General features: G+C 49.0%; 1 protein-coding gene across 2 annotated transcripts in view; it reads left to right on the top strand.

Annotated features, from left to right (window-relative positions):
• The window catches only part of MICALL2 (MICAL like 2), a 52,991-nt gene extending 41,754 nt beyond the window's left edge, over window positions 1-11,237 (top strand). For both annotated transcript variants that reach the window (XM_081839680.1, XM_081839681.1), the window contains exons 12-17: window positions 128-251; window positions 1,778-1,868; window positions 3,005-3,078; window positions 4,991-5,105; window positions 8,414-8,460; window positions 10,535-11,237. In XM_081839680.1, the coding sequence (XP_081695806.1) occupies window positions 128-251; window positions 1,778-1,868; window positions 3,005-3,078; window positions 4,991-5,105; window positions 8,414-8,460; window positions 10,535-10,614 (531 nt within the window). In that variant the 3' untranslated portion in view covers window positions 10,615-11,237. The remainder of the gene's footprint in view (window positions 1-127; window positions 252-1,777; window positions 1,869-3,004; window positions 3,079-4,990; window positions 5,106-8,413; window positions 8,461-10,534) is intronic.
• Window positions 11,238-15,421: the final 4,184 nt, after the last annotated feature.

The raw sequence follows: 15,421 nt of genomic DNA, 5'->3' as shown, positions 1-15,421 counted from the left end.
AATTCTGTGAGGATAATGTGGAGGAAGAGAACTGGATGATTGTGCTCCGAGGTCCCTCCTTAAGGGTAAGGATTATGTTGTTGTATGACGTGCGGGATAAAGTACGGCTATTTTTTCCCCATTTCAGCGCCACCCAGACTATATCCCTGAGGAGGAAATCCAGAAGGAAGTCCGGCAGATCGAGAAGGATTTGGACAAGCTGGAGCTCAAAGGGGTGGAGATGGAGAAGCAGCTGAGGAACTGCGAGGGAGGTGAGGCGGGTCCAGTTGTCTTTGGGGCGGAGAGGCAACTGTGTGGGATACAGTGGTACCTTGGTTGTGAGTCGAGGACCCGCCACCCGCAAAGGATTATAATACAGTGGTGCCCCGCAAGACGAACGCCTCGCAAGACGGACAACCCGCTAGACGAAAGGGTTTTCCGTTTTGGAGGCGCTTCGCAAAACGAATTTCCCTATGGGCTTGCTTCGCAAGATGAAATGTCTTGCGAGTTCCTGCGGGTTTCCCCCCCTTCCCCCCCTTTTCCTAAGCCGCTAAGCCGCTTATCAGCTGATCCGCTAAAAACCGCTAAACTGCTAATAGCGCTAATCCGCTAAGCTGTCAATGGGCTTGCTTCACAAGACGAAAAAACCGCTATACAAAGAGCCTCACGGAACGGATTAATTTCGTCTTGCGAGGCACCACTGTAAGACACAAAGACACATTATTTTTGGTTAATGGGCAAAATAAGGCCACAACTTTATTGGTTACAGCATGTGAGTAGTATTGGCTTAGGCATTGGATAAAACAGCAGTACATGACTCCACCCCGCTCAGCAGGGAGTCATTTCAGAGTTAACAACCAGTGGGAGGAGCTTGTTGATGCAAATACAACTGGAAGCTCCCCCATGACATCACCGGGGGTCGTGCCATCGGACAGGATCCATGACCGCTGGATTCCTTTAACGGAATACCCAAAAGAGGAGGGGTAGATGATGGCTCATACCCAATCCTCCAGCACAGTACACATATTCCAGTGCCTAACCGCCAATACCAGAAAGTTGCGACGAATTGCTATGAGGTAGGCGGAAAAACCAAGAGGCTGGTGTCAATTTGCCAAATGGATAAAAAAAGACCTACCAAGCCCCTTGGGCAACCAAGGCAACCAACCGAAGTCCATAGCAAGGTCAATTTGCAGAGGAAACTGACCTAAAGGGAGGGAGGGAGGGCGGGAGATCCGACGCGAGCAGGAACAGACTGGGGACACAGCGCTGCCGCGGCTGCTTAAATGCAGCTAACCCCGCCCACCAGCCAGCCCTATTGGCCGGCTGAAGGGCTTGGTCGCGGCAGCGGGGCAAATCAGGAGCAGGGAGCCGGATAAGCCTGTACAATGCTGTACAATGTTTATTGCTTTCATTTTATGGATCAATGGTCTCATTTGATAGTAAAATTCATGTTCCATGGCTGTTTTAGGGGCTGTTTTTAAGTCTGGAATGGATTAATCCATTTTGCATTGCTGTCCATGGGAAAGCATGCCTTGGTTTTGGAACGCTTTAGTTTTGGAACAGACTTGCGGAACGGATTAAGTTTGAGAACCAAGGCACCACTGTATATGAAATGTTGAAGCTTTTCCTTTGGGACGCTGCCCATGGTTTGCTTGGCGGGGTCCGAGATGTCTCCCCCATTCAAGCCCCAATTGGCTTAGTTCTAAGATTTCTATATTCCCGGAAGTCAGACTTTATCAAACCTCTGGCAGCCTCCGAAGCGAAGAGCTCAGAGGTTTCTTTGTTCTTGTGCGTGCAGATGAGAGCGAGGATGCCTTGATGGTGGAATGGTTCAAGCTGATCCACGAGAAACAGCTGCTGCTGCGGCGGGAATCTGAGCTGATGCACAAGTAAGTGAAACCGGAGAATTGCAGAATCGTGGAGGGGCACCCAGGGGGCCGTCAGGAGTTCAGCCTACACTCGAGTAGGATCCTGGCAGAGACACATGCCTGACTGGCATGTTCCCTCCCTCCTGGTCGATTGTTTGGGAGCTTCATAAGCTTTCTTCAGCCCAAACATCACAGCGACCGATGCCAACCGACACCAGCACACTTAGGGATCCGCAGAGTTTGCGCAGCTTGCTTAACAGACCTCAGCAACTCAGCATTTTGGCTAATCTACTTTATTTACATATAAACACACACGGAGCACTGCAACATGGCTCCCTCTCTCTCTAGCATCAGACAGCAAAGAGAAAGAACAAAGGACAACAGTCCCACTTCCCGGAACACAGTCACACAAACATCCTGTCTCCGTCACTTCCCACTCCATGGAGTCAAAACATACCACGTCATGTGAAAGACAAAAATACCATGACTGCAATCACGGAGCAGGAATTCTAACAGGGTCATCCAGTCCAGCCCCCTGCAATGCAGGATCGCAGCTAAGGTCTGGAAAAGTTTGCCCATTTCTCAGCAGGGGCGGGGTGGGGTGGGGTGATGGGAAAGTGGCTGCAAAGATGGTATTTGGCCCGTCAGCTGAGATCCTCCCCTCTGCTGGATTTTTCATATCTGGCAGATTATTGTTGTGTTTATAACAAATGAAAACAAAAAAATGAAAACAAGAAGGACTAGATTGGCTTAGAACAATTGCACATTAAAAACCATACAATGGAAAGCACAAAAAGAAGTTTAAAGACCCATCGTGCTATTAGTGGCTTAAGTGTTGGACTAGGACCAGGAAGAGACCGGGGTTCAAATCCTCCCATCAGTCATGGAGGGACTCACTTTGGGGGGCAGTCTCTGCCTCTCAGCCTAACCCACCTCACAGGGTTGCTGTGAGGATAAAATGAGGAGGGGGAGAATTTGAGGAACTTGAAGAGGAGGGGGATGCTAGGTGACGCAGATAGGGTGCAAGAGAGTCGAAATGGGAAGATGGAAAATAGTCATACCATGGGGAAAATTTCTTGATCGCGGCCAAGTTGTTTTGATGCTTGATATCATTTCTCGCTAACCTTCCTCCCTCTCCTTTCCTTGGAAACCGACAGGATGAACCAACAGAAGCTGGAGGAAAAGCAGTGGGACATCGAGAGCGAGCTAAGGAGCCTCATGAGCAAATCTGGTGGGTCCTCCGCCTTTCTCTAGAGACTCTTTTTTAAGCAAGTATTTTCCCCTCCCCTTTCCCTTTGCTCTGATCCAGTACAGGTGACTCGCATCTTGTGCTGCTTTCACTTTGTGCAGGTGAAAAATGCATACATAGATAGATAGATACATACATACATCTTCTTCTTCTTTGGCGATCCCTCGTAGCCGAGTAAGATTGTCTTCCATGAACACAGTGCAGGATTAGAAAGTGCAGGATTAGAAAGAGATGGTTCAGTGGGCCAGAGAGGGGCTAGAGAGAGAGAAAGCTGTGTTCAAATCCCTGCTCAGCCCCAAAGATCACAGGGTGACCTCAGGCATGTCGCCCAGTCCAAGCTACCTTTGGAGACTTCTTCTTTCTTCTTCTTCTTCGGTGATCACTCGTAGCCCAGTAAGATTGTCTTCCATAAACACAGTTTTAACAATGAGACCGTAAGTGACTGTGGAGGCCAATTCTGGATCCACACGTCCTTCCACAGTGGGGACATTGGTTTCTGGGCGGGGGTTGATCACGGTGGGGATTTCCCAAGCATGCCTTCCTCTTAGCACATTTCTCCCTTGCGTTCTGAGTTCGAGTGTCTTCAAAGTCCACAACACCTTTGGTAAAGGCTGTTCTCAAACTAGAGCACTCGCAGGCCAGTTTTCCCCAACTGTCGATAGTTATTCTACATTTTTTAAGATTTGCCTTGAGACAGTCTTTAAACCTCTTTTGTTGACCGCCAACATTACGCTTTCCATTTTTAAGTTCAGAATAGAGTAGTTGCTTTGGAAGACGATCATCAGGCATTCGCACAACATGACCAGTTCAACGAAGTTGATGTTGAAGAATCAGTGCTTCAACACTGGTGATCTTTGCTTCTTCCAGTACACAGGCATTAGTTCGCCTGTCTTCCCAAGTGATATGTAAGATTTTTCGGACACACCATTGATGGAATCTTTTGAGGAGTTGGAGATGGCGTTTATAAGTGGTCCGTGTTTCACAAGCATATAGTAAGGTTGGTAGTACAATAGCTTTGTAAGCAAGCGTTTTGGTTTCCCTGCAAATGTCCTGGTCCTCAAACATGAAAGCGGCACTCACAGAGCTCAGGCAAAACATACGCACATGGAGAACAGGGGAACCAAAGCTTAATGGAAGCCGGACTATATTTTTGGAGGGGAATTGAACAAATTCCTATGCCCCACAAATAACCCAGAAATGCATTTTAAATAAAAGGACACATTCCACTCATGTAAAAACACGCTGATTCCCGGACTGTCTGCGGGCCGGATTGAGAAGGCGATTGGACCGGATCAGGCCCCTGGGCCTTAGGTTGCCTACCCATGTTATAATGTCTTGGGACCTTGGGGTCAAGGAGAGGTGATAAATTTATTATAAAATTATTATTTATTACAACTAATTTATTAACCTCCTTCTAAAGCACCACCTCAAGGCGATTTACACATAAGGTAAAAAAAAAAAAAATTAAAGTTCAAACACAGCAGCAGCAAATGCATTTAAAACATGACTGGAACTCTAACAAGCGGACACTCATGATCTACTGGGTGAATAAGGGGCAAGACCGACTCGCTCAGTCCGTGGCTTCCTCTGTACTCCCATGTATTCCTCCATTCCTTCCTGGCTTCATCTCATTCTGTTCCTTTCGCTAATCCTCCATTGGAAAGCGCATTCACCCTGTCAGTGTTCTTTTCCGTTCTCCTGCCGTCACTGTCGCCACTCGAATCCACGACACGGGGACGGATGTTCGCATACCTTCCCTCTTGGCAAGCCCTGCCAGCCACCTCCCCGCCCCCCCCACTGCCACTGCCACTGCCCCACTCACAGCTGTGTGGATATTTCATGAGCCAATTAATGGCAATGGCCTGTCCCATTTTCTCTTCCCCCTGTTGCTCAGAGTTCTCAAAGACGCCCAGGGAGAAGGCCCGCGAGGAGGAGCTGCTGGCGTTGTATGTGGCCACGGTCAACGACCGGAATAAAATCGTGGAGGACCTGGATGAAGACCGACTCAGGTGCGCAAAGGCCTTTCAGGGGAGAAGGTTGTGGTTGTGCATTGCCTTGACTCTGTTGCCTATCCCTCACCATCCTGGAAAAAAAGGACAAGTGAGGTACTGTAGGGTTATGTCCTGGACCCGTTGTTGTTCAACTGTCAAGACTTCAGGGTATTGGCTGTCTCCCTGCCCGCTGCCCACCCAGCAGCCGATAAGCAGAACAAAGGAAAAGGAGTCTTCTAACCAGTTAGAACCTTTAATGATCATAGCGAGAGAACAAAGGACTCATCTCCTAGAATGGCGGTGCTCCCAGTTAAGGATTACACCCTCTTAATCTACGTCACTCCTACATCTTGTTTGTCCCCTCTTCTTTCTGTTCTGCCACTGTCTCAGCCCTTCTTGACCTTGGGGAGAGCGGACGAATGCTTTCCAGAGACAGTGGATCTGTTAACTCTCTATCTCCCCAAGTCTCTTCTCCTAGCTTTTCCCCATCCAGCATTTCTCAGCTTCTGCCTTCTGAACTACGTCCCTCTGCAAACCACTGTTCCAAATCTATACTGCCCTCCTGCTCCTGGGAAGATTCAGGATACTAACCAGGGCGAGGGGGAGGCTCCCACCATTCTTCCTCAGTGCTGCCCTCCTCCGCACGGTCCCTGACATCAACGTCTTTGTAAGGGATGAAGGGGATGATCATCAGATTTGCAGATGGCCCCAAACTGGGGGGGGGGGGGGTAGCTAATGCCGCAGAAGACAGAATCAGAATTCCAAATGGCTGTAACAAATTACAGAATGGGCATCACGGTGATTGGCGCAGGGTCGTCCGTGTTCTGCAATGTAACCATATGCAAAGAGAGCTAGTAGATGCATGGCTTGGTTTGCATAATCTGTGCCGGCTGCAAAAACCGACTTTTATTGGCACAGAAAAGTTGTTGACCTTAAGGCAGTGTTTCCCAACCTTTTTTGGGCAAAGGCACACTTGTTTCATGAAAAAAATCTCGAGGCACACCACCATTAGAAAATGTTTAAAAAATTAACTCTGTGCCTATAATGACTATATATAAAGTAACTCTCTTTAATAGGAATCAAATAAACACAAAGAAAGTATTTTATAATTACTTTATTATGAAATAGTAAGTACCGTATTTTTCGTCCCATAGGACGCTCCGTCCCATAGGACGCACCTACTTTTTTGAGGGGGGAAATAAAGGAAAAAAAAATTTCCTTTATTTCCCCCCCAAAAAACCAGGTCGGGGAACAGTGGGATGGCGGTGCTGTGCCTCCCCGCTGTCCCCCGAGCTTGTGGGGCTGGCCCATGTCTGCCTGGCGCGAGGGGCGCTCTGCTTCAGGGCGCCCCGCGCGTCCGGCGGCAGGCTACAGTCCGCAGCATGGGGAACCCTCTGTTTCAGGGCGCCCCATGCTCCCCCCGGGTGCGCAAGGCTTGCCAACATGAGGCCAAAGTGTTCCCAACACCGGTTGGGAAACACTGCCTTAAGGACAGGTGAGGCAGTGGAATAATAATAATAATAATAATAATAATAATAATAATAATAATATATTATTTGTACCCCGCCCATCTGGCTGGGTTTCCCCAGCCACTCTGGGCGGCTTCCACAGAGACCAAAAATACACTAAAATGTCACACATTAAAAACTTCCCTGAACAGGGCTACCTTAAAATGTCTTCTGAATGGCAGGTAGTTGTTTATCACTTTGACATCTGGTGGGAGGGTGTTCCACAGGGTGGGGGCCACTACCGAGAAGGCCCTCTGCCTGGTTCCCTGTAGCTTTGCTTCTCTCAATGAGGGAACTGCCAGAAGGCCCTCGGCGTGGACCTCAGTGTCCGGGCAGAACGATGGGGGTGGAGATGCTCCTTTAGGTATACTGGGCCGAGGCCGTTTAGGGCTTTCAAGGTCAACACCAACACTTTGAATTGTGCTCGGAAACGTACTGGGAGCCAGTGTAGGTCTTTCAAGACCGGTGTTCTGTGGTCTCGGCGGCTGCTCCCAGTCACCAGTCTAGCTGCCGCGTTCTGGATTAGTTGTAGAAGAAGACCCCTGGAGGGGCACTGCCAATCAATGAAGACAGACCTGAGCTAGATATGGCCCCAGGACTCAGTGCAGGGCATCTTGCAGTCCTAAGGGAGATACCTCCCCACATGTAAGAAGGCAGGAACTGAACTCGGGGCCTTTGACATGCAAAGGTGATGCTCTGCTGCTGAACTCGGACCCCTCCCATCCTCTCCAGTCTTGGCGTTTCAGGGCTCTGTTGGTTCCTCCCTTCCCTGTGTAGGAGTGGAACAGGCTGCAAAGTTGGGCTGGCTGCCTCTTCTTTCCGTTTTTGCCTCCCTGTTCCTGGTTTTCCTGTTTCTCAAGAGGAAGCCCCTTCAGGAAAAGGAGGCAGGACTTCTTGATAGAGGGCCCTGCATTGAGGAAGGCCTCTTTGGTCTCAGCGTTTTCTGAGAACGGCCAACAAGCTCCCACGGTGGGTCTTTACTGTCTCCATCTGCCAATTGAGGTTCATAGGGTCCGGCTCCTTGGCAAGCCTTTTGGAGTAATTAGGAACCGTCTTAGTTTCTGGCTGCTGTTTCCTTGTCGGTCCAGGTCTTTTCGCTCCAAGCTCCAAAAGGATTCGCTGACTAGGCCGGTAGGGAAGAGACTGCATTGCCAGCCTCGTATTTCTCTCCCCTGCTGCCCCCCCCAAACTTTCTGTGAACCAAATCAAAACTTTGCTGAGTTAAACCGAAGGGCTTGCTTCAATGAAAAAAGACTTGCAAATGAGTGTCAGGGAGGAGGCGAGGGTCCCTGCTGACTCTTCTTGAGTCTCTGCTCGCCTCTTTGGACGAATGAGCAGAACAGGAACTCCTGCAGGACGACAACGGGCAGCCTCCTCTGGGAAACAAATCATCCTGTGTCTCCGATAGAAGAATGATCTGATGATTTGCGCCACAGAGACATGACAGAATTAGCCAGTCCCGGCAACAATTGATTGCAAAGAGGCACGACTGCTGTAGGGAATCATGCAGAGAGGCGGGAGACAACCTCCTCTTTGCCCCCTGCCTCCTTGATTAGTTTTTTGAGGAGATGGCTTCCTTGATAGAAACGGGGGAGAGGGAAGGAGCTGAAAAGGGTAGAATGCGTTCTGAAAGGCAGGGTCTGGCTAGGCTGAGCTGAGCCAAGGGTCATTCCTGACCTTTATGAAGCCAAGAGTCCTCATCTCTCTAAGTTGCATAGTTCAGTGCACTGTTCTCCATAGCGTTCCAGCTGCTGAAACATCTGGAGTGCATTTGCTCTCTCCCCCCCCCTTTTCAACTGTCTGTCTTTGCTTCCTCAGGGAAATTGAAGAAGATGAAGTGATAGCGGCCATGATCCAAAAGCTTGGTAAGCCTGATCTGCGATATTTTGGGGGGGGGAGAAGCCTTGTCCTTGGATAAGACCAGGTGTGCTGGGTCAGATCTGGACCACATTCACAACACACATTTAAAGCAATATCAATCAATCATTTTATCTGCATGCTGCCTTTCCAAAGTTCAAACCATGCTCAAGGAGCAGCTTACAACATATATATATATATATATATATATATATATATATATATATAATCACATAACTACACACAGAGCAAAAGTAGTCATGACCGATAAGCAAAGCATCATCAAAAGGCACACAGCCTGCTTAAACAATCTCCACATAAATCGTGAGATCCAAAAGAAAGATGCAAAAACTTCCTGCAACAACTTCCCCGAAGCAATACAGTGGTGCCTCGCAAGACAAAATTAATCCGTTCCGTGAGGCTCTTCGTCTAGCGGTTTTTTCGTCTTGCGAAGCAAGCCCATTGACAGCTTAGCGGATTAGCGCTATTAGCGGTTTAGCGGCTTTTAGCGGATCAGCTGATAAGCGGCTTAGCGGCTTAGGAAAAGGGGGGAAAAGGGGGGAAAAACCCGCAGGAACTCGCAAGACATTTCGTCTTGCGAAGCAAGCCCATAGGGAAATTCGTTTTGCGAAGCGCCTCCAAAATGGAAAACCCTTTCGTCTAGCGGGTTTTCCGTCTTGCAAGGCATTCGTCTTGCGGGGCACCACTGTACAGTGGATGCTCGCGTGGCGAACGTGATCCATGCAGGAGGCATGTTCGCAACCCGCAGCAGATGCGTGGGTTGCGATTCGACGCTTTTGCGCATGCGCAAAGCGAGATTTAGCACTTCTGCGCATGTGCGATCGCCAGAACCCGGAAGTAACCTGTTCCTATACTTCTGGGTTTCGGCGCGTCCGTAAACATGCAACCTGAAGCGTCTGTAATCCGAGGTATGACTGTAATCTGTTTGGCAACCTCAGCTTTTGCAGCTGGAGTCAGTCCGGGCCCTAGGAGGAAACTAGACCAATAGAAGCCCAGATGGTGTTCTCCATGTGGTGGTGTTGGCCTCCAACTCCCATCAGCCCCCAGCCAGGGATGATGGGAGTTGTAGCAGGCGCCATGCAGCCCAGCGGCGTAGCGTGGGTTGTCAGCACCCGGGGCAAGGCAAGTAATTTGCGCCCCCTAACCCGGGACAAGGCAAGTAATTTGCGCCCCTAACCTGCCGCCGCTGCCAGCTTCTTCTTGCTGCTGCCTGGGCTGGGGTATTTATGGTAAGGTAGCCACGGCGGCGGGGGTGGGTCCATGTCAGGTGATCTGAGGCGAGATGCCGCTGGCGCTGCCTCCCAAATGACGCCGCTTGCCCGGCGGAGGAGGAGGGCAGAGAGGCGAGGAAAATGCAACATGGCCCAGCAGCTGCAGCAGCGGCGGCGGCGGCAGGGCTGTGAGGAGGGGCTGCCTGGCGCGCCCTCCGCGGCCCTGATGTGCGGGGACCGCGGCGAGCGCTGAGAGCCGCTGCCTGCCGGACGCCTTCAGCCCAGACGCGTGCACAGCTTGTCGGTCCCGCGAGACATGGAGCTCTGCTAAAGCCTGCGCCCGAGGCTCTTCGGCAACTCCGGAGGCGGCGAGCGCCCCCCCCAGATGTTGCGCCTGGTGCGGCCGGCCCCCCTGCACCCCCCACGCTATGCCACTGATGCAGCCTGTCCCTCCCATAGATAACAACCTTCCTGGTCTGAGGAGTCAAGTGATCTTGGGAATCCAGTCTTGAGTCCTTTCCTGCATTTACACTCCATAATCTATCGCACCCCTTGATCTCAACCACATCTGCATTCTTGTTCCGTTATGCAAAGGTGTGTACAGTGGTACCTCAGGTTAAGAACTTAATTTGTTCTGGAGGTCCGTTCTTAACTTGAAACTGTTCTTAACCTGAAGCACCACTTTAGCTAATGGGCCTCCTGCTGCCGCCATGCCGCCATCATGCAATTTCTGTTCTCATCTTGAAGCAAAGTTCTTAACCCGAGGTACTATTTCTGGGTTAGGGGAGTCTGTAACCTGAAGCGTCTGTAGCCCAAGGTACCACTGTATTGTTTTCCTCGCCCTCTGTAGATGTGCCCCGTAACACCCAGGAGAGTGAAAAGAAGAAAACGAAATTCGGCTTATTCCATATGTTGAAGATAAAGAACTAGGCAGAAGAGTGAAGTATCTTCGGAGAGACGGAGAGTCTGTTTGCTGTCGGTGATGGAGTAGCCATTCCATTTCTGTTTTCTGCTTTAGGAGAGTAAAAGCCATTTGGCCAAAAAAGAAAAGAAAAAAGAAAAGAGGAAGCTGGAGAATCGAACAAGGGGTTTATTCAAAACCTGGAAAGTGGACAGTCAGGGATGGAGTGTCCCTGGTCCAGATCCGCAAACTGAACAGGCCTTGAAAGCCAACTTGATGGACTCATTGGCATCATTTGGGGAGCAAATGTGATCATTGGCTGGTGTTTCTCTGTACACTGGTCTGTCTGGAGAATCCTAGTCCAGCCCAGAGCAATTCAGGAACTCTGTTTAGCACCAGTTTCTCCCTCCTCTGCTACCAAGCGAGTGCAGCCTTGGTTCTCAAACTTAATCCGTTCCGGAAGTCCGTTCCAAAACCAAAGCATTCCAAAACCAAGGCGCACTTTCCCAAAGAAAGTAATGCAGAACAGATTAATCCGTTCCAGACTTTTAAAAACAACCCCTAAACCAGCAATTTAACATGAATTTTACTATCTAACGAGACTATTGATTCAAAAAATGAAAGCAATAAACAATGTACTGCAGTCACACAATCAATCAATCAATATCAGTAGCTGAACTGGGTTCAACACAGTCACAAAACAAAAAAGCCGCAAAAACGAAAACCCTAATAAATAGCAAAAACAGACAGACCTCAGTGTGGCACTCAAAACGGAAGCGTAACACTCAAAATGGAGCACATCCGGCTTCCAAACTAAGTTTGCAAACTGGAGCACTTACTTCTGGGTTTGCAGTGTTTGAATTCCAAGTTGTTTGAGTACCAAGGCGTTTGAGAACCAAGGTACCACTGTAATTGGGCATGGATGTAGAGCTGCCAGAAGCCTTATGGCTCCCCCAAAGAATTCTGGGAAGTGTAGTTTGTTGAGGGTGCCGAAGGCTCTTAGGAGCCCCCTGTTCCCCTCACAGGACTACAATCAACAGGATTGCAAAACCACTCTGAGCCAGGTTCACACCACACATTAAAGCACTATCTTACCTCTTTAAACAGCCGTGGCTTCCCCTGAAGGATTATGGGACCTGTGGGTTTGTTGAGGGGCGCTGAGAGTTCTTAGGAGCCCCCCCGCCCGCTACATTTCCCAGAGTGGTTCAACACGGTCACCATACATTTAAAACACTGTCATAGACCCTTAAATATTTAAGCTTCCCCTAAAGAAATCTGGGCATTGTAGTTTGTTCAGGATGCTGGGAGCCTTTCCCAGGACTACAATTCCAAGAATTCCCTGGGAAGAGGGAGACACTCTGGGAATTGTAGCTCTGGGAGGGTCAGTGCCGGATTTATGTATAAGCTAATCAAGCTATAGCTTAGCCCCCAAAAAATTTAAAGGAAAAAAACACCTGGATGTACATTTCCAAAATATGAGATAAAAAACAAATAAAATAAAACCTACATACAGCAACAACAGTGTTTTGTGTTGTGTAGGCTCCTATGATGTAAGTCATGGGCCCCGCCTGCTAGCCTGCTCCCTCAAATATCACTGGTTTGCTCCTTTCTATATATAGGGTGCCTACGTTCTGCATGGACTGGTTGCATAGCAACGTGTGCAAATCGTGTAAGATACCTATTAAAGGTAAAGGTGAAGGTACCCCTGACCGTTAGGTCCAGTTGCGGACGACTCTGGGGTTGTGCGCTCTTCTTACTCTGTAGGCCAAGGGAGCTGGCATTTGCCCGCAGACAGTTTTTCCAGGTCATGTGGCCAGCATGACTAAGCCGCTTCTGGCGAACCAGAGTAGCTCACGGAAACACTGTTTACCTTCCCGCCCGAGTGGTACCTATTTATCTACTTGCACTTGACGTGCTTTCAAACTGCTAGGTTGGCAGGAGCAGGGACCGAGCAACGGGAGCTCACCCTGTCACGGGGATTCGAACTGCCGACCTTCTGATCGGCAAACCCTAGGCTCTGTGGTTTAGACCACAGCGCCATCCGCGTCCCATAAGATACCTATTAGGTCCATAAATTACCATGTAGCATATATTCAGCACAAGAAACAGTGATGATTTGTTGTTGACAAAGGACAGCTGGACATAGAAAGGGCCCCGTTACCTTCAGTAGCTTAGGGCCACATCAGACCTAAATCCGGCCCTGGGGAGGGGAATAGAAGCCTCCTGACAACTCTCAGCACCCCCAGCAAACCACACAGTTCCCAGAATTCCTTGGGGGGGGAGCCATGGATGTTTTAACGCACTGTCCTTACGCCAGACCCCTTCATGTGTCGAGCAGAGAGGAGGGTGGCTTTAACTGGGGGGGGGGCTGCTGAATTGGGCTTGGCTGTGCATGCCAGGTGCAGTGCACCCATATAGAAGCAGCTCCCCCCACCCCCCCGGTTCCAGTAAGAACGAGGCGGGGCTGCTTGTTGGACTAGATTACCTTTGGTGTCCCTTTCAATTCCACAATTCTATGATTTTGTGGGGGGGGGGGGGAGACCAACTTGCTGCGAACATTTCCTTCTCACCACTAGGTGGCAGCGCAGCTCTCAGCAAGCCGGTTTACCCAAAGCATCACAGACCAGTTGACTTTTCCTTCTTTTCAAAATAAACCTCAGGAAGTTGTATTAAAGACAGAAGGGAGGGGTGGGGAAAACAAATAAGGGAAATTTGTTCTTTTCATATATATATACCCGTGTAGCTAGCCGGTTGCTCCCGCAATGGGCTTCCCTTTTGCACTTGTTTGTATTAAATCGAGAATGATTTAAACGGTGCTGGTTTATATAATGTGGCTTTGCTTTGGTGGCTCGGGGGAAGAAATGGCCTTTTCCCTCATCTGAATTTCACCTGGTGTTTATACTGGCAGCCAAGGGAGAGGACTTTGGGCAAGTAAATAATATTAATAAAAAAGGGGACAGGCGGGTGTTGTTGTTTTTTAAAGTGGGGGGACCTTTTATTGTTCCTCTTTCTTTTTAAAAAGTAAGTCTGTGGCCAGTTCAGGTATGCTGGTGGGGGTGATGCCCTCATAATCCAGTTAATTGTTTTGAATAGGACCATGTAGCATTTTTCATGGGAGTGCCTGGTAAGGTTTCCCTGCCCATTCTTAGCCACAGGATCCTTCTCAAGACCAGGAGTTTGCAGATCTATTCCTCCCCCCCTTTTTTTTAGTGAGGTGGGTAGGAATTGTGCAGAGTTAATTCTCAAAGGCCTATGAAAGGCTCCCATCTCCTTTTGACACCATGCCTTTAAAGTGTTGTGGGACCATTTCAAACAGTCATGCTTCCCCCCGCCCCAGAGAATTCTCCATCAAATTTGTGCATACAGAAATTGGGAGGATCATTTCAACCCATTTCTCCAGGAAAGATTGTCCCAACAGTTTCTGAAATACTTGATTGTCACTTGTACAACTTGCATACAGTGAGTTTATACAAGATGGGTGACCAATGGTTCTAAACTACAAGAAAAAAGATTCCACCTAAACATTAGGAAGAACTTCCTGACAGTAAGAGCTGTTTGACAGTGGAATTTGCTGCCAAGGAGTGTGGTGGAGTCTCCTTCTTTGGAGGTCTTTAAGCAGAGGCTTGACAACCATATGTCAGGAGTGCTCTGATGGTGTTTCCTGCTTGGCAGGGGGTTGGACTCGATGGCCCTTGTGGTCTCTTCCAACTCTATGATTCTATGATTCTACCCGAGCACCCCCCACTCAGCTCTCTTAGTCTTAATTCCCCTCGTTTACTGACACGCACACACCAAACCCGAAAGTCAGTTGCCCTGTTGTTATCTTTTCATTCAGCAGCCTAACAGACCACGGATAGAAGCTGTTCTTTACCCTGTTGGTGTGACTAATCCTGCTTCTATATCTTCTGCCCGAGGGCAGGAGATCAAGAAAGTGCCGGCCAGGGTGTGAATCATCCCTGAGAATTTTCCTCACTCTCCTGAGGCAATGTTCTTCTGCAGTGTCATCCAGCGGATTCACGGGACAGCCCATAATATCTGGGGAGTGGGGCTCACCATTTGCAGAAGCAGAGCTTCTCCCCCTGCAAAAAAAAGATTTGGGAGGTTTTTTTGTGCCGTAGCTGCAAGGAGGGTCAGAAATTGTTGACTGCCCAACTGCACTTTTGCAACTGGATGGTGTGGGTGGGAGTTGGAACGGTGGACATACCATAAAAACAGACAAGAATATTCAGAAGAGGTTCAGTAAAGTGACCTTATTCTTTGATAGGCATAGGCAACCTTGGCCCTCCAGATGTTTTGGGACTACAACTCCCATGTTCCCTAGCTAACAGGACCAGTGGTCAGAGATGATGGGAATTGTAGTCCCAAAACATCTGGAGGGCCATGGTTGCCTATGCCTGTTCTTTGAGGTGAGACAAGGGAAAATCTGGCATTTTCTCAGAAAAAACAACTTTGGGGAAATTTTGACTCGGCAATAATATGATTTATTTGGGACTATTTAATGCCGCACCTGTCCGCCGCACACACACGCCTTTAAAAAGCCATGGGAATTGATTGCAAAGCCCTCCAACATTTCTCCAGTGAAAATAGGGATATCCGGTGCTATTTTTCTAGAAAAAGAGGTTCTGGAGCACACCTCACCAGAACCTCTCTTATGTTCTCTTATGATGGCAATGGTGCTCACCTGAGAGCTGCCGGAACTGAGTTCTGGTGAGTTCTAGCTGGGGGGAAAACCCCCAGGGATGTCCAATTCCATACCCTCCAACATTTCTCCAATGAAAATAGAAATGTCCTAAGGAAAAGCATGCAGTTTTCTTGGCAGGGATACTGGAGTGGCTT

The sequence above is a fragment of the Podarcis erhardii genome (genome assembly GCF_964252035.2).
Source record: "Podarcis erhardii genome assembly, chromosome: 14".
In the NCBI taxonomy this organism is placed as follows: Eukaryota; Metazoa; Chordata; class Lepidosauria; order Squamata; family Lacertidae; genus Podarcis; species Podarcis erhardii.
This window is presented reverse-complemented; position numbering and strand designations above follow the sequence as displayed.